Source organism: Pseudoliparis swirei, chromosome 20, assembly GCF_029220125.1.
Source record: "Pseudoliparis swirei isolate HS2019 ecotype Mariana Trench chromosome 20, NWPU_hadal_v1, whole genome shotgun sequence".
Taxonomy (NCBI): Eukaryota; Metazoa; Chordata; class Actinopteri; order Perciformes; family Liparidae; genus Pseudoliparis; species Pseudoliparis swirei.
Window position 1 is genome coordinate 4,446,799 of NC_079407.1, and position 20,099 is coordinate 4,466,897.

Consider the following 20,099-nt stretch of genomic DNA (forward strand, 5'->3'; position numbering starts at 1 on the left):
CAAAATAAAACCAATATTCAGAGCTTTCCCCTGGAGGTGGCCTCCACATGTCCCAGTAAGTGAGCATCAGCATGCGGCTGAGGTCACCGGGCCGGAAGACGAATGCGTCTCGATTAAGATCCATCTCAGGATGATGATGTGAAGAGCACCTCCCTCAAAGAGCCGCATCGACCTCAGCACTAGATGAATGTGTCCTGCATGCATTAAACGATGCAGCAAACCACACATAAATAAGCAGTTTGTTACAACCTCAGACACCTTTTTTTGGGGGGGGGGGGGGGGCTAATAGAAGCTGCCGCCATCCCCCAGAACCTGGCTGTTTTCCCTCTTGTGTTATTTGCCGCCAGCGTAGTTTACACGGTTGGGATTAATCTTAATGAGCCAAAGAACCACTATATTTATCTTGTGCTATCAGAATATTTTGAGCTCTCCTTTTATTTATTTATTTTTACTTTCTGGAACCAAAACATTTAAACATTTCCCGTGGCTACATTTATCTTTATTGGAATAGTAGGATCATATTCTGTGTTATGACAAACCAATTTCTGTGGATAACAACCTATTACCAAATGAAATCAGAGAAACTCTGGTAATGAGCAGCAATGGGAGAACCTTACGTTTTTAAACATATGACTTATATACTCCGACAACTAATTATACGACTGATAATACAAATGATATTATTGTTATTATAACATCAAAGTGTGTTTGGCATGACAAGAATATGTGACATTAACAACGTATCATGTAATTGTGGCAAAAGCTATTTGCATTGTTTACAACCGAGCAGCGCTCTGTTTAGACAACGAAAGACGAGGTAATCACATTCCTCATTAAGCAGCTGCTCATTAGCATGTTAGTAACATGTTGCATGTTTATTATTCATCAAAGCACCTATAAAAAGGTTATGTGTGTATACGATATATTCAAATATAGCATCAAACAACTATTGCCGATAAAAAGATAAAGAGGTCATTTCTACTTGAACAGATTATTAGTTATTCTCTTTCTGTGTGTGTGTGTGTGTGTGTAGTTGATGCCTCTCTGTGCTTTTTCCTCTTTATACTTTGTATTCCATGACTACTGACGGAGTTTTACACCTTGAAAAAATCTGACCTTGACCATTAATAATTGAATTTTCCAACAGATTTATTTTCTCTAACCTCTGAATGTGAGAATGACCCGTGCGTCTCAATAGACCCCCGCTACCTTCCAAGGATGGAAGCTGTGTAACAGCGGTGTAATTGTGTGCTATGACGGAGGCAACTTAACAAAAGGGAATTAATGTGACCTCATGGTTGAATGCACTTATTATTAATAAGTCGCTTTGGATAAAAGCTTTAGCTAAATTAGCTGTAATGTGATGTGGGTTAATAAGTGTTCAAAAACGAGTTAATTAGTTATGACTTTAGAATAGAACACCTTCTGAGTGTTGAAGTGATTTGGAGACTAAATTGCGTATTTTAAATAGAATAAATAGACAATATATAAGTGTTATTAAGGGAGAATAGATATTCTAGCGGCACTGCCACCTTAAATGTATTCATGCAAAACTGCTCAGACTTTATAAGTTAAATTAATGAGATATTCATATGTTTTTAAGATTTTTTTTTACCTGAAATAGTTATGAATTTTAATGACTCAAATACACAAATCAGCGGTTAATGTCACGTCTTCTTTTGGTTTAAGAAGAAAAAATCCCTTAAATCTGAGAAGCAGCAAACACCTGAAAAAGCCGAACGCTCAATTAATTTGAACTATAAACCACGGTTGAAAAAAATAAAGCCATTATATTCGGAGTATGTACAATAAATATACAGACCGCCTTCGCTGACGCGGCACTTGTGAGTGCAACTGCTTTGTAGGCAAAGTGGCCAAAAAGTGCTGAGCGCGGTGCGTTCGATGTCCTAACCTCTCAAGCACAGTAATTGAGACGCGTGCGCTGTTTTTTTTTGCCAAAGCGAACGCCTCCGCCTCTTCTCCGAGATCGTCGGCGGGTCAAGCGAGCCCAATTCCTGCTGATCTTCGGGAAGAGATGGGCGGTAAACAATGAGCGAGCCGGTCCCGGGCGATGCTTACTAATCCGCTTTCAAGCCAGGCGGATTTACGGCCCGCTAAGATGTCCACGCTCTCATTTAAATTCATCCTGACTGACTGACACACAGATAAACTCGGGGTTATTCGCTCTATTAATTTGTCCCATTTCATCTCCCGGATTGGCAAAAAAAAGTGTGCTTGTAACATTTCTCAAGTTAATTACATTTCCTGCTTTGTACTCTTCAGGTCTGGCATCCATGTTAGCATCATATTAGCTCTTTATTAGACTTTATGAAGCACTTATTAATGCCAATGACTAAATTCAACAACTACTAGAGGGATATGCTTTGCTCAGTATGAACTGTGTAAGGTGACAGTGCCACTAGAATAGTTGTTATCTAATAACTAATTAACTCATATTTAAACACTTATTAACACACATCACGTCACATTACAACTAATAGAATAACTCCTTAATATTATTAAGAATATATTATTATTATGTAGTAATATAAGAAAAATATAAGAATAAGTAATAATAAATAATGAATATAAATAATGAATATAAATAATGAATATAAATAAGTAATAATAAATAATGAATATAAATAATGAATATAAATACATAATAATAAATGTAAATAAATAATAATAAAGTAACCTTATTTAGTATTTAGTATTGTTATTGTGTTTTATATTTATTTTCTATTAATGCTCTGATGTGCACCGCTGCTGTGATTTTGAAATGTTCCCACTGTGGGACTAATAAAGGAATATCTAATCTAATCTAATCTAATGACACTTAATAAATAGTCTATTGTTTATTCCATTTAAAATGCACAATTTAGTGTCAAAATAACTTCAACATCAGTCTTTCTAACTCAGAAGTTATTCTATTCTAAAGTCATGACTCATTAACTCGTAGTTGTTTTTAGATGACAGCTACATCCCAGCGACCCGGTTGGTTAACGGACGTCTAAGTGACGCCGCACTGATTGCGTAACACCTAAGATGGCAGCTCCAAAACCCTGATATCGATCACGCGGTGCAGCGGGGGGGGGGGGGGGGGGTGTCAAAGATTTTTTTATATCCCGCAGCTCCTTTTTTCCCGATCCCGTTCTCACTCACATTCGTCAAATACCGGCGGTTGCGGTTTAGCGCCTCCCTCGCTGTCTTACGGAGACTCACCGGGGCTTTCAAGTAAGTCCGATGTAAACCCTCTGCATTACCACTGTGGGAAACAGAGGGATGGTGGCAGGAGTGCTCGTGGGGGGGGGGGAAGTGAAGGTGGATGCGTTAAAGAAACTCACGGCTTTGGTTATCAGGCACGTTAACGTCCACCGAGGTCTTTCGCTCAACCTAATTAAGTGCTTTTGTTGCCTCAACCTAACTTCCTGTAAAGATTGATTTTTTTAACCGTCGAGGTCCAAAGCTAACCCTGAGGCGTGTTCAGGGCGACGCAGTGCGGAGCTCACGGTAGTTCAGGGAGGATGACTCTCTTTACACGGCGGGTCATGCATAAGAGTCTCGGTTTATTACTCCGAGTGATTACGCAATCAGCTGATCTGGGCGGGGCGTCCGCTATTAAGCGACCAAATTAGACGCGGCACGATGTCTCTAAGCCAATCGGATCGTCGCCGTCGAACTTTAAAGGAGTTTTCTGGTTTCAGCTCGAACCGGAAGGCGAACTTTCTCCACCCAAGTCACCTCCAGGCAGCAACTCCTTTCTTCACCACCAGTGTCTGGATTCCAGGGGGGGGGGGGGGGGTTCTGTCGGATCAGAACTCGGCGTCACTGCCTCTTGTCGAGTCCGACAAAGACGACGCACAATTCCATTATTGTTGAATTCGGAAAAAGTCTCTTCCGATTGAAATGGAAGTGGACCGGCCAGGCGAAGGTGTTTCGCTCCGTCGGGAGGGTTAGAATGTGACGCCGCTGCTCCGAGGCGCTCTCGGCATTTTCGAGGTCCGAGAGCGATGAGAAAAGTCTTCTACCGGCACCTGTACTCGCCATCGCCGATAGGTATGTGAGAAATTGTCGAGTAGTTCAAATGTACACTTCGGGGGACGCCGCGCGGAGCCTGCCGAACGAAGAAGAAAAAGAGCCGAGGTAAAGGATGACACGGAGGGGAATTGCTTTGAGGGAGGAGCGCTGCCGTCGAATTTTTACGGTCTCGACTCCTCCTCGGTTGAGCGATTCACAACGACGAGCTGAAAACACGTAATGAAGAGCTCAGAGTGTTCCACGGAAGAAAAAAAATCCACGGGGCGGGAGGAACATCTGGTGGGTTCGGCTTTTTCCGACAGAGGCTCCAGAAAGCCCGCTGAACTCAATTGGACCGCGCGGTGCTTCAGAACCATTATTCAGATTTCGCCGGCCGAGATGAAAGACCCTCTGGAACTCTGGTTTTTGCTCGGCGGCGATCCCCCCCCCCCCCCAAAAAAGCCCCCGGAAAAAACTTTTTTTCTGGCGTTGGCAAAATATCAACCGAAAAAAGAAAAGAAAAAAAACCTGTGTCCCTTGAAGCCTCAACCCCCCTCCCCCCCCCTCAACCCCCTCCCACTTCTGCTTCGTCCAGAGCCAAAAAAACGGGGACAAGACGATAATGACCCGACTGGCAGCCGCTCGGCTCTCTCTACGCTGAAGCATCGTGAGGGAAAATGAAAATTGATTTGAAAATCCTACGCCGGCCCCCGGCTGGAACAGAAGGGATTATTGTCCTGATTGTACTAATACTGTGCGTCCCTGCCCCCCCCCCCCCCCCCATTCCCCTCCCACTCTAATTCTACCCATCATACTCTGTCCCTCTGTGTTCTCTCTCTCTGGGTGAGGGCTCTTCAGCCATCGTTCTTCCCTTTGTTTCCCCTTTCATCATCTTGGTAAATAACCCGCCCCCCCCACCTTTAAATTTTTTTTTTATGCGGGCAGAGATATAAAAGCACAAAAAAAACACAAGAGGGGACAAGCGAGAGTCTCTGTAAAAAAAAAGAGAAAACTACGATGTGATGAGAAATATAGAGCCCCCCCCCCCACACACACACACCCCTGGCGTCTGGACATCCCAAATGATGTTGCACTCTTGCCCTCCTGCCCGGAAATTCAGAAATTGATCTGTTGTTCTGGACTGCATTGCACACAGCATCAAATTACCAAATGTGTGTCCTGTCCGTGAACAGCGGCGATGCGCCGCGTCGCCGTCATCACAGCAAAGAAATGTTGATCACAGGTCAGTATCCGTGCGACGGTCATAACCTTCCTCCCATTTTCCATCGTTTTTTTTCCGTAATACGTTCAATGCATCGGCATTATCGAATCATTTGGAGTGTTTACGGTTTACCAACGAGACAATGACGAGCTCCGTTGCCATGGAGACGGTTGATGCTGGATGCGTATGGTTTGGTAGGTCACGAGGGTGGCGACGGTTACGATGAGGGACGCTCACGGTAACGGAGCCTTTAAAACCAACACGACGACACCTGAAATAAGGACGTCCCAAATGTTATATCCATAACGATGGATATGATATTGATTTACTCACCACGGAAAGGCAAAGCTAATAAAGGCGGCTTTTTAATTGGTCAACAAATAATTCCTGGAGATACCTGGCGAGTATTGTTTTGATGTTTGTAATTTTGTAAAATGTTAAATATTATACAGGTGGAGGCTTCAGATGAGCCTCGTTGGCTTTTTGTCTCTTCCTGCACTGTGATCCTGAAATGTCCCCACTGTGGGACTCATAAAGGAATATCTAATCTAATCTAATCAAAAAATTATGAATTTATTTAATTATTTGTTTTATTGTTTGAATTGTGCAAAAATAAATAAAAATACAACCGCACATTTATATATAAATGCCTTTTTGGGCTGATTAGGGCTCTCAAAGAACAATACGATTGCATTTCAAAGGCCATGTGATGTCATAGTTTTGAAACAATAGTTATCACAGGATATACTAAATGAGTTTTTATGGAGAAAAGACACTTGTATGACTATTGTTCAACCTCCAGATGGAGTTACTCTATGCTTTCAATGTGCTGTAGGATTGAGTATATTAATGGGAACAGTCGGCTCATGTCCAGCATCCAGAAGGTTCTCCAAGGCACATCACTCCCAACGCCGTTCAATAGTTGAGGTTTTAATAATGCAAATGACAATAGCTTCAGCGTCGGGCGTCGTGAGTCGTGTCGCGGCTCGAGTTAGACTCGCGTCCCGTCTTGTGTGACTTCCACCGCCCACACACACACATAATATCTGTCCGATTCAAATTAAAGGGATCAGCGATACGTTTCGATGGAGGTCCTCCGAGGCGATGCGCGAGTAGTGCAGAATCATCTTCCCTGAAAAGGAAGGAGGAGGAGGAGGAAGAGTGTATTGTCACAAAAGAGCAGATAATGGACCCGGAGGAGAGCAGCAGCAACTGTGTCATTAATGCTTTAATAAGCAATTGTCAATTATCAGGGCTTCGCCTGACATTGCAACCGGAGCCCTGAAGGCAACTCGCACAGCGAGGGCCCCGACGAAAAAAAAGAAAAGCAATTAAAAAGTTTTATTGTGACTCGGAAACGGCTTGAAGAGATGTGGAGGGACTCGTCTGGTTCTGCTCCTCAGATTCATGCTGAGAAGATGAGGAGATGTGGGGTGGTTCACAGGGACCTCAATCGGATTGGGATGAAACATTATAGATTTAATACGCTGGGGTTTATGGACACGCTTAACAGGAGATACTAATAATATACTATATATATATATATGTATTTATATCTATACATATATAGATATAAATAGATATATACAAATATATAAATATATATATATATATATATAAATATATATATATATCAATATATATAAATATATATATATAAATATAAATACATATAAATAAATAGATATATAAATATATATATAAATATAAATATATATATAAATACATATAGATATATATAAATATATATATATATAAATATATATAAATAAAGGATAGGGCACGACAGGTCAGAGACAATTACAAGAAACCTGATCGTCCGTAATCTTTAAACTGAACACAGTAGATCACTCGAGGGCTGGAGAACAAGGGATGCTGCGTTCTGCCGGTGTCTTTTTCAGATGAACCCCTCCAGGACCGCCTCAGGCGTCCCGGAGGTCGAGCTTGAGCGTTGGAAAACTCGAAGGAGAACGTGCGGGATCTCGTGAGACAGAAGAAGGCCGGCTGGGGAAAAATCCCCATGTAGATTCTCTCTTCCCTCGCAGGACAACGGCTGCTGGAGGTGTGTTTAACACACACACACGTAATGCACCGCGCTCACACGCGAGGTGGAACGTGATTATAACCGCGTGGCGGACTTTCACGGTGAGCGACGCTCGCTGCCGCAAACATTCTGGGGTAAGAAAAGGCATAAAGCATGAGAATGAAAAAGACTCCCTCGTTTCCCCGGCGGTGGGCCGCAGCCCGCTGGGTGTTTTTCCGGTCAGAGTGGTTGTGTGTTTGGCCACGTGCTGTTCCTCCTGCTCATGCTTCTCTCCTGCTGTGCCGTGAATGTCACGAGCGGCACCGCAGCCTCGACTAAAAGGGAGCGCCGGCCTTTATAAGCCCCGCCCCCCCCCCTCCCAGGTCACTAATACATCCCCTCAGCCTCCACCAAACTCAGCTTATGGGATCAGGCGACACCGTGTGTAGCTCGACAAATGACTCGCCGACGGCCTCCCGCCCTCTGCTCAGAGTTCTCCCATTTTGTGGCCCTTGCTTTTTTCCTGCCCCCCCCCCCCCCCCATCCCGTTTCCAATTTGTCAGGTGGAAACTGGGTGTGAAAAATGCCACAGGGGGGGGGGGGGGGGGCGTGGACCGCGGTTCATACCGCCGCTCGCTGCTCGACTGACAATAAATAAGGCTCGTCGATAACGGCGACAGGAAACATTCCGAACATCTAATTAACCACGACGGCGCGCCAGTGATAACCCACGCAATTATCCACGGATAGTTTCACACGGATAATGGTGAAAGAGAAGACTTCGGAGGAGGGCCGGCCTTTTTTTCTCGGAAAAATAAGTGAATCTAATTTGGTTCTGACTGAGTGCAAAAAGCCCACCCCCCCCACACACACACACACACACACACACACACACCTCAAGGAGACGGACTAGCCGGGCTGCATATTGCGTAGACGCAGTCGATGGGATTTGGAAGAGTGAAACAAATGGCGGTGAAACAAATGGCGGTGACCTCACGGCGAGTTCAACGGTAACCGAGTCGATTGGCTAATTTGATCAGCGGCTACCTGAATGGATGGAAGACGGAATCCATTCCAGGGATTCACGCCTCGTGAGTGTGAGGACGCTTGTGTGTGTTGTGTGTGTGTCGTCCGCAGTCTCCCCCCCCCCCCCCCCCACAGTCTTAGATAAAAAAATCCATCCCATAATTGCGTTCTACATTCTCCCACTCATTAAGGCCGGCCTGGGTGGTAAGCTTCTGTAAATAAGGCACGGAAGTGAGGGAGAGGACAGAAAAGGAGTGATGGGGGGGAGAGAGAGAGGGGGGGGGGGGAATCAATGTGATTGAGCGCTCTGTGTGCAGCCTATTATACCGCTGGAGTTACCTACTGTGTGTCCCATTGGGGACTGAAGGGAGGGGGAGGGAGGGAGGGGGGGGGGGTGTTGACGAAAGACAACCCAATCTAAATCCCCCTCGCGGTTCTTACAGCCTGCCGCGAACACGTGGCTGGTGGTCACGTGGTGGCTGACGTCTGCCCAGCAGCGTCACAACGCAACGCCGTGAGAGTTGACAGCTTGCATTGTCTGGGAGGCGATTAAGTGGGTTGGGAGGCTATTATGTAGGAGGAGGGGGGGTCGCGCGCGCGCACACACACACGCACACACACACACACACACACACACACACACACACACACACACACACACACACACACACACACACACACACACACACAGAGGCGCAAAACAGACTCCACGTAACTGGATTTGGAGAGTGGAGCTGTATATCTCGCGGGACGTGGGTGTGGGTGGCACTGATGCTGACACTGATGGCACTTCGCCCGCGCGTCCGTCGCTGCGCGCACACGCTGCGCAAATCATCTCTCCTAAAACGTCCCACGGACAGAACCAGGCTGCACAGTGCTCCCTCTGTGTGTGTGTTTGTCCCCCCCCCACCCACACACACACACACACACACTCCCACCCGTCCCCGCTGCCATCGATCCGCTCACAAACACCATCTCCGGGCGAAACCGTGACGCACTTCGCTTTATCAAGAGCGCATGTTTATGAATAAAGTGCAGAGAGAGAGAGAGAGAGAGAGCGAGAGAAAAGGTGGCGCGAGTGAACCGCAGCTCCCCCCCCCCCCCCCCCCCCAGTATAGAAGGATGTTTATGCCACCGCAAAAATAAAGCCGACTTAATTCCATTCCGGAACAGGATACAGGATTTGAAACCACAGAGGGATGGGATATTATCTTATATTTATATCGTGGAGTATTTAGTCGGGACTGGTTTATGAGAAAAGGAAGAACACAAAGTTGTCCAGCTAAGCAAGTCCACTCTCATCCAAACACGGTACTTCTCTGTCATCTTGCGGGTTAAAATACAAGTAGCCTATACACAGGGGGAATAAATATATTCCTTAACACATATACACGCAGTCCATATAAAGATGCACCCTTTTTTGAGCTGCGTGCTCGCGGGGAGGAGGAAGGATGCTGCTGCTGTGATGTGTAGAGCTGAGGAGGAAGAGGAGGAAGAGGGGGATGGAGCGGTGGGAGTAAAGTTGGAAGTGGACTCTTACCGTATGATGGCCGTGTCGCCCTGGCGGATGGTGATGTTGTCGGTGGCCCGCTGCATGTCCACGCTGCGCACGGGGAACCCTGTGGGGATAAGGCAGAGCAGTCTGAAAAAAGAAGCCTGCAGCTGCCTCCAACTCGATTTGCGTCCGACTTGCATCTTTACAAAAAAAAGAAGAAGAAAAAAGCACAAGAGCGATCGCGCGCGCTTTTCTCTTCTTCTCCCGGAGCTATAGATCCAAAGGGCGAGGAAGAAAATGTTTTTAAAAAGTAGTAGTTGTCCAAGACTTCTTCGGGTAAAAAAACGCGGGATGCCCTTTAGGTCCAAACTATCGTGCGGCGGCGGGTGGGGGCGCTTGAAGGGGGGTGGAGGGTGGAGAAAAAAGGTGCTACGGGTTCCCCCCTTTGAATACGCTCGGGACGAAAAACGTGCGCGGGGTGTGTGCGTGTGCGTTTGTGTGTGTGTGTGTGGAGGAGGGGGGTCCTCGCTCTATAGTCCACTGATGCGTAATGCGCTCTGCGTAAAAGGGACTGGGGGCACAGCCAGCACACTGCGATGGAGAGAGGCAGGCTTCTGTTCAGAGACTGAGAGAATGCCCCTCCATCACCACCACCACCCTCTCTCTCTCTCTCTCTCTCTCTCTCTCTCTCTAGCTCTCTCTCTCTCAGCCTTCTTTGAATCTCCCCTTATTGGCTGTCAGGACAACAGCACCACCTGAGGTTTCTTTCAGTAAGACACCACTGAGTGAGGACATGAAAACAGTCCAAATAAGTCAAGAATTATTTATTTTTATGTCAGCATTAATATATATTTTCTTCCTTTTATATTTAGACACACACAACAAGATAATTACACTACTGGAAACCACAGGTGGTGATCTTCAGACATCTACCTCCCCGGAAGGGAAAACAAACAGAAATACCTTCTTTTTTTTGTCAGTTTGTATTCAATTCAATTCATTTAAATTAATTCAGTAAAATGACACATGTGCCTTTAGCTTCACACACTCTGTACACATCAACACACTCTGTACACATCAACACACAGTCTGAGGATCACCCCAGCGTCGCGGGTATTAATTACAATTAAGTGGGGTCAATGACACAAGTTCAATGTTCTGTTACAGTGAATACATTGCGACATTTTATTTATTGCCCTATGTCAAATATTATAGGATTTTTTCCTCCATTTGTATCCATCATGAAAGACTCTCAGCTACACATCCTGGATGCATTATACCCCCATGCACCCCCCCCCCCCCCTCCGTGCTAAGATGTAAAGCAACACTCAGCTGACCGTGACCATGGCGATGTTCAATCATGCGTGAATGGCTGAACCGCATGTACATAATCACCCCCCCTCCCCCCCCTCTCTCATGCTCATGCCACCGCGTTGCTTAATGAACTGCAGGGTGACAATTAAGGCGGTGCACTTAGCATTTTATTTGATTCAGGAATTACATGAATACTAATGAGAATCCTTGTCATTCGCCGCACGGCCCGTAGTTGGGAGACCTGACGACGCTTCCTGTTCTGAGTGGTCCACGGGAGATGGGTCGGGATACCACATATATACGACGTGGATGACGCTATACCCCCCCCCCCCCCTTATCTCTAGAACACGATGCAGTTGTTCTGGTGCACACACACGGCGGTGGAGTCATCCGGTTCCGAACACCGGTGGCCTGATTGAACCAGTGTGAAGGCGTTGCTGGTTGTTTGTTGTTAAGCCTTATTTGCAGCATCAGCAGATTTTAAGCACCAGATCAGAGCAAAACAACTCCAGTTTAACAGCCGGAGCCCACTGTGACGTGGGTGTGAGGGGGGGGGGGGGGGGAGCCAGATTAGAGGGAAGGTGGGGGAGCGGTTGTTTTCAATACCTGAGTGTAAATATGATTTGAGAGATGTTTGTAAGTTTACTGTATTAAAAAATGCTAAAAAAGGGATTGAAAGAAGATGTATTTCTATTGTCGGGGTCCAATTATGGAACAATGTTAAAATGGATGTAAGAATGGTCAACTCATTTTTGGTTTTCAAAAGGATTATTTATAAAACAATTTTTGAGGATTATAAGTGTGATTGAAAGATATTTATATGGAAGATGTATATATATATATATATAATTTTTTATTTTCTTTATTTTTCTTTATTTTATGTTATTTTTCAGATTTATTTGATTCTAATAAGTTAGGATAGGAATATATAAGCATTTTTTGCTTCTACCTATACCTTTTCAGTCTTTCTGTTTTGTATATTATATAGAATAATATTGTGTTGTATTGCAATGATTGACTGAATAAATTACAGAACAACAACCCCCCCCCGCGCCCGCCGTATGTTGGTATCCGGGAGTGTGAGGAGGTCCTGACGTTAGGGCGTTTGTTCAGGAACAGGGAAACATAGTTTGGGGGAGGCGTGCTGGATGCCTTTGATGATCAGCGCCTGTTGCCGTCTCCTTTAAAGCTTCTGGAGGTTTGAAGGCGGCACCGTCTCCACCAGAGAACATAAGCATTAAGACCACTTAAAACAAGGGGACCACAGGGCCCGGTAGAGGAGGGGAGAGGGGGGCTCCTCCGCATACAGATTTTTATAGGAACGGCTCCCGGGTGGCTCTCAGCTTTCTGTTTTTCTTTTTCTTCATCGAAAACATCTCGTGAATCCGTCAGTGATCTGAGAAAAGTGCCGAGTGTGTAATTAGTAGAAATCTTGCTCGTGTGGCCGGGGAGACAGCAGCTTTCACCAGTTCTTCACAAAGGGGAAGGGATCTCTAGCTCTACCCGAAATAACAACACACACACACACACACACACACACACACACACACACACACGCTGTGCACTGGAAGACAGAGGGGTCATTATAATGCCGGTGGGATGCTCTCGGTCGGTGGCTGTAGAGGTTTAGCCAGCGGATCTGGTCATACAGTACGCTGCATCATCTTTAATACGTGATAACCTGTCAGTAAATATATATATATATATATATATATATTAGATGTGTGTGTCCCTAACAGTGACTGGTTAGGTAGCATTGACATAACTTATCAACAACTTCTATTTGAGACAGCTGACAGCTAATTAAATAGACGTTGACAAGATGAAATCCTCCATTTATCAAAAACCAGCACATCTTTCCATATTAGTTCGATGACAAGTGTGTGTTGTGCGTATAGAGATTTTGAATTCACGTGTTCTCATCCCAACTCGTCGCTGTAAAGACGTTGTTGTTGTCATAGTGAAGTCAAACCAAACTGTTTTTCATCCAGCATTTGCAGCTGCGCCTCCAGGAGGAAGAATAATGCACCGTTATTCATATCGCAGGGAATTATTTGGTGTGTTTTCCGCGTAAAGACGGCAGCCCGGATGAGCCCAACCCACAGCGAGCACTCAGCCACGAGGCCGCCGTGTGGACCCAGAAGTCACTGTGGATCTATTGTATTTGTGTAGTATTTTACAATCTAGACCAAAATCTATTCCACAATATTTTCCTTAATCCAATTGAGGATGAAACCTAAATGTGTTTCCTGATTAAAGTTTACAGTTTTAAAGTCGAAAATGTAAAGTTTTTTTGAAGTCTTCAAGATAAACTTTTTGAAATCGACATATGGCGATATCAAATTATGCCTCATATCATACAAACTGTAAAAAACACTGAGATAGGTTTCGGTAAAACATCACGGGTGGTCTTAAAATAAGTATATGCACAAAAATAAGTTAGCTTCACAATAACTCAACCACAATTTAGGGCTTGGGCACCGGTCTAAACATAACGCAGATGGGTTTATTACATTGTTGTTACCTCAAAGGGTCCATACAGATGCTGAAGGGGGTCTCATGTGGCTGTATGAGACCATTTGAATCACAAAAGGGTGTCTTCACAGTCTTAAGTGAACTAAAGTCGTACAAATACTTACAATTAATACTTAACTTATGGAAAAAGTGTTCAGGGAGCTACTGTACATTTGTTTTAACCTACAGCGTCACGCTTAAGAAATGGTACGATCCACTTTAGCGGAGTCTGAAATCCTATTACAAGATTCTTCCGGGCATGACAATGGTAAATATTGATCGCAATAATAAAATATGGTCACAGCTAAGAAGGATAGTTACATGTTTATATCCCCACCGACCTTTTTTAAAAATCATTCCACTCTAATCCCGTCCGTATAGAGCCCACATAAATTAACGTTCCTACCTTTTTTTGACCTGAATCAGCCAGAGAAGGTTTTTTTTTAGTGCAAATACATGAATACAGTGAGGAGAAGTAATGGATATCTTCTACGACAAATACGACAGCCGAAAAGGGAGATAGTCGATAAAAACGGGAACAGGATGAGGACAATTAACGCCTTTGAGGACGAAGCGGAACACGATCTATTATTCAACCGCGTGGAGTTCAAAAGCTACGGGAACAAACCCTGGGAGGCGATTCCGCTGAAACACACCAGAGACTAATGAAACCGAACCAGGCCGCTTCACACGGCATCGTTAATGCACGCGGATGTTTCCGATGTATTTGCTTCGCGATAAGCGACCCGAGCCCCGGGTCAAAGGGCGGCCATAAAGCGGTTTTATTCGTATATATTACGAGGTTCGCCCTGGCTTCTCTCTCCGTCTCGTTAGTCGTAATGACTCCGGCCCCGACGATCAAACGGCGGAGGGGGGAATCGGAGCAGTGTGAAGGAATACAGACACGGGACTCGGATGGAAAAGGCGGGAATTTTCCCGCCGTTTCCTACGACGTTAGCTCAACCGTCATTTGCAAATGTCAAATAAAGACACGGGCACGGAAACGATGGAAACGGTCGATTCAGAGCCGGACTAAATCTCATGGAGTTTGTGTACCCAGTTTTTTTTTTAATGCAAAAGCGGGAACGCCGTGTTCTGTCTTTGTTGCATTAGCCCGCCATCAATCCAAAAACTGAATGGGATTTCATATATTATATGCAGGATCTGGTGGCAGTGCTCTAAAAATACTCTTCCTGACGTAATTGAATAGTTAATTCGTAGAACTAATGAACCCGTAACAGAAATTCCAGTTTCACGCTGTGTTAAAATTCTCTTTGATGCGAGTACAGAAGAAGAATAGGGGCGTATAGCATAAATGGTTGCAATAATTTTGCCTTACAGTCGACTAGAAGTGTGTGATGGATGATTCATATCCATCAACGGTGCTGATGTCCTCGTCTCGGTGTAATTATGAAGGATAAAAACATTAAGTGTCGTAGAACGGCATCAGTAAGGCTCGCCTCCGTATTTCCTTTAATAAAGCAGATGTAACTATAGATTTAAAGGGAGCCAATGGCTGCACGTTAAACCCTATGACACTGTCACGTGACTTGGGTTTCATCAGTATTACCCGACTTCATCTTCACTGCCTGAATTTCATCATTTCACTGATTCTCTTATCATCCAGACATGTGTTGAAGGTTACTTACTCTAGTTTTAAATATGTTTGACTTAATACAGTGTGTTAAAGGCTTTCTGGGTGGATAGTGGAGTAAAAGGTCCTCCATTGATTTTACGGGTCAGTTTACTCAAGCTTTACTCAGCCTGTGAAGACAGTTGTGTAATATCCGTTGTTGGTTCTGGAGGAGATATGTGAGGGGGCTTGTGAAAATAACCCGAATGATGTCATCGTGATGTCATCAGGGTTACCTCCGTCCGTACATTAAGACTTCCAATTTATAACAAGGGACCTTGGAGTTTTTAATCTTCATTTTTATACTATTTACAATTCACCTGTCAATGATTTGAATTCAAAACAATTTCTCGATGCATCTTTAAAAAAACAAAAAAATTGAAATCTGCCGGTTTAAAAAAAACATTGTATCGAGAGCAAAAAGTTTCCAGTTTGCCAAAAGTTTAAGCTCCGCCCCTAAGTCAAACACAGAGCTCAGAGAAGAGAATTTAGCGCGGGGGTAAATTATAAAACAATAAAGAGTTTAGAAAGACTCACACCGAGCTGGAAAAAAAAAAAAATTCACGATAAGGTTCGGTCTCTGTATTGATGTTCACGTTTCAATGGGAGTCAATGGGCTTTTACATAGGAAGCATATGAATCAGCCTTTTCTTTTTTTAGCTTAATCTATATTAGCAACTGATAAAAACAGGACATGTCTCCATTTGTTGCCACAATTTTGACCGTGGTATTTTAAAATTGGTCTCTCTCAATCCAACCCAACTGGCCAGCCCTGGAGTTTTATAACGAATAACAACACTGACACATTCCTGCTGATAATTGGTATTGCAATCCACGGTGCCCGACATCTCCAGTACCAGCATGCATTGCAACACAGGGTTCACAAAACAAAAAAATAAAACCTTCAAGGTCGAGTGTTGCTGCTTGTTGTTGACAAGCGTGCAAACACGGATGTGCGAGTACACGGTGACAAACAACCACAAACCAAACTGTTTTGTTAGCATGCAGCCGGGCGGACGCAGGGACTCGCTACACCTGTCTGCAGCGACACCTGTCACTCACATCAGCTGTAACCACGTCACATCAGATCTATTGGCATTGTTGGCCAGCTGAAAACAGTTTAAAAAAAAAAAAAAAAGTTTTTTAGAAAACATTTTTATTTATTTTTGTAATTTTCTTTTGGCTCGTCTTTACGAATAAAAACACTTGGTAAATATATTGAATATGTATTTCCACCCGCTGTTAAGAGGCTGTCAGACGTCCCACTGACAGCCACATGCAGAGCCTCACAGCGTGTCCCTCACTACTGTACGCAGGCGGCGCACACAGCAGGAGGAGAGGAAACTGAATTATCAACACTCTAGTAAGTCGAATCATGTGCCAAAACAACAACAACAACAACATCAGTCACGTGATGTGATTGACCTGTCAGCGGCAAACGTTTCACCTCATTTCGCTGGCGAAGCCGACGTCGTTCCGAAAGGTCAACGTGAAACCTCGCCGCGGTGCGAGTGGAGCACGATCTCCCAGCCGCCGCCGCAGCATCAGCAGCTCGCCGACTCACTCTGGTACTTTTCCCAGCTGATGTCGGCGGGCTGAGACAACACGCTACACAACACGCTTCACAACACGCTTCACAACACGCTTCACAACACAGTGGGAAGCATGAGCTGCAGTCACACCGTTGTTCAGAAGAATCCACCCTGTATTTCCTCCAGAAATCTCTCTATCACTCTCTAGTCTATATTTACAGGATATACAATATGTATACAATATATATATATAAACAGTATATATACAGTACATACTATATATACAGTATATACTGTATATATACAGTATATACTGTATATATATTGTATATATAGTATCTACTGTGTGTATATAGTATATATATATATACATATTTATATATATATACAGTATATACTGTATATATTGTATATATACACTGTATCTACTGTGCATATATATATATACAGTAGATACTGTGTACATACAGTAGATACTGTGTATATATACAGTATCTACTGTATATATAGTATATATATATACATACATATATACAGTATATACACTGCATATATTCAGTAGATACTGTGTATATAGTGTATATCTATATACATATATATATACAGTATATACACTGCATATATATACAGTAGATACTATGTGTATCTACTGTATATATATAATATATATATAGTATGTACACTGCATATATATACAGTATATATTTGTACTGTATTCACACAGGATATATATACACTGTGTAAATATTCAGTATATATATACATATATATAAATATGTATAAATATATATAAATATGTATATTTATATATACATATGTATAGTCATGTAAATGTACCACTTTAATCTCAGAGAATATCTAAATTTGCATATTTGAATTCTTACAGATAAACCACGAATTGAAAGCATTTCTAATTAAATATAATTACATTTTCCTTTCATTTTGTCTCCTTCCTGTCAGTCATTTTCCCGGAGGAAGTGTCGGCAGTAGTTTTATGTTTCTAAATATCGCGGAGTACTTTGGATTTTGTTTTTCTCCAACTTCGGGCCTCCGGGTCGATATTGGCCTGCGAAACACAAACACCAGGAAAGTTTCAACCACAGGAGGATCCATAATGGTATTCTGATTCCTCCTCCTCCTCCTTCTCGGTGCACTATCTCCTCCGCGCACTATCTAACCTCTGCATCAAAACAAATGGCACTCTCATCCAGCCCCGAGCCCGGAGGATCAATGAGCCGGGCTCGCCCCTCAGATCCATCGGTTTTCTGTTGTTGTTGTTTTTTTTCCCAAGCCAAATATACTCCGTGTCCAACAACAGTATTGGCTGCATCAGGAAAACATGCCCCACACACACACACACACACACACACACACACACACACACACACACACACACACACACACTTCGAAAAGGAGTGTGTGTGTGCATGTGTGTAGGAGAAATAGACTAAGACAAAAGATGAAAGGAGACTGAGTTCTCTTCTTTTCATGATAAATAAGTATTGGCAGCAAAATGCACGATACAAAGGAACACACTCAGCAGTATACTGTATCTCTAGACTTAACACACACACACACACACACACACACACGCTCACACCTTGGCCTGAAGCCTCTCACTCCTCTTTCTCGCCGTCAGCAGAAATAGAAAACAACACAACACTTTGGCACACAGGTTGCTGCGTATCCGACAACGTGCTTAAGTGACTGTTTAGAGATCCTCCATTGTGACCGCGCCGCTGGATTTTAGTGGATATTTTCTTGTGTTTAACATTTTTTATTCAAATGCATCGTTAAAGCTCCGACGTGCCGACGGCCGATCCGCTGTCGAACATTCGCTCCGGGCGGCAGGTGAATGCTGCACTTCCACTAATGCGCCGGCACAACATCGCAAATGATCTCCCATGGGTTCATAACAAATAAATACATCTCTGCTTTTTCTTAGATTAACATCAGAGGAACGTGTTCCGCATTCCCAGAAGAAGAAGCCTGTTTATACTTGCAGAACGCCTCCCTGCCGACGCTGCCGAGCACCGGCGTGCACCGGAGACAGCGCGCGCACACACACACACACACACACACACTTCAAAGGACACCTTAAGCTTGAAAGAAGCACTCCAAAAAGCCACCTTTCAGGGCTGCTTTGCATAAACATCGAACATTGACTAAGTTTAAACTGGTCTGTGTGCAGCTGTCGAGTTTAACTGCTGCTCTGATGGCGTTCTCTCACAGACCTGTGAGCTGCTGTATATGTGACCTTTGACCTGTGAGCTGCTGTATATTTGACCTTTGACCTGTGAGCTGCTTGATATGTGACCTTTGACCTGTGAGCTGCTGTATATGTGACCTTTGACCTGTGAGCTGCTTTATATGTGACCTGTGAGCTATTTCCCATCGGTGTGAAAACCTGCATAATGTGATCATATCTAAGAATGACTTTTATCCTATGTATGTATGCTCCGTGAGATAAACATACAAACCATACGTTTGTGTGTGTGTGTGTGTGTGTGTGTATGCAACGAGGCGATGTGTTTACGTTTTTATTCGTTTTTCCTCAAACTTTCCATCAGTAGTATTTGCTTTTCCAGCAGCTGCTGGTCCCAGGCCACACTTCAAATGTTTCTCAGCGACAGCGAGGACCAGGAGCTCGGCTCTGCAGAGGAAAAACTAAACGTTCCCTTAATGAGTGTGAGCGTTTCTATTCCGGTGGGAATGGGACTTTCATGTTTATATTTTATATTTCGTTAGCCTGTAAGCGATCTGGCCGATGTGTAACCGCACACGACTCTGTGAACACCGGCCCCGGTACATTGAGCAACACCGGGCACCTTTTAGTTCCTTTTCCTGGCTCGTTTACGCCGAGTCATCGCTTCTGACTTTGAGGTAACTCATTTATTACAGAGAATAAAAAACGCTCTGCAAAATCCCCGAATGTGATTCTTACACAAGTCCACAGTCCACTGAAGCCCATGCTATAGGTTCAGATTCATTTGGAGTTACTTAGAGTTAATAAGTGTATGTCAAAAAGGATTTTCTGATGATGTCATCACTTCTTAACTCACACAATATACTGTATGCCGCCATAAAAAGGGAGAGAGATTGCACACACACACACCTCTTGCTATTCAGTGCTATTAGAGAGAGTTCAGGTGAGTCTCTGGGCGAGCGACCGTCACGTACACACTCTTCACTTAAGTTGGTAACTCTGTGCGACTCATCTGCAAAACATTATGGGATGCCATTCAAGAAAGACTGGGTGAATAATTCAGATTTTTTTCAGAGTGCGCTGCACACACACCAAATAACAAACCAGTCAAACC

The 20,099-nt window shown here is 43.9% G+C and overlaps 1 protein-coding gene across 3 annotated transcripts in view; it reads right to left on the reverse strand.

The window, feature by feature from the left end:
- The window catches only part of lsamp (limbic system associated membrane protein), a 579,644-nt gene that overhangs the window by 195,884 nt on the left and 363,661 nt on the right, over window positions 1-20,099 (reverse strand). For 2 of the 3 annotated variants that reach the window (XM_056442006.1, XM_056442005.1), the window contains exon 2: window positions 9,832-9,910. In XM_056442006.1, coding sequence (XP_056297981.1) covers window positions 9,832-9,910 — 79 coding nt within the window. Of the gene's footprint in view, window positions 1-9,831; window positions 10,386-20,099 lie in introns of those variants that run through there. The other variant, XM_056442004.1, reaches the window with a different exon arrangement.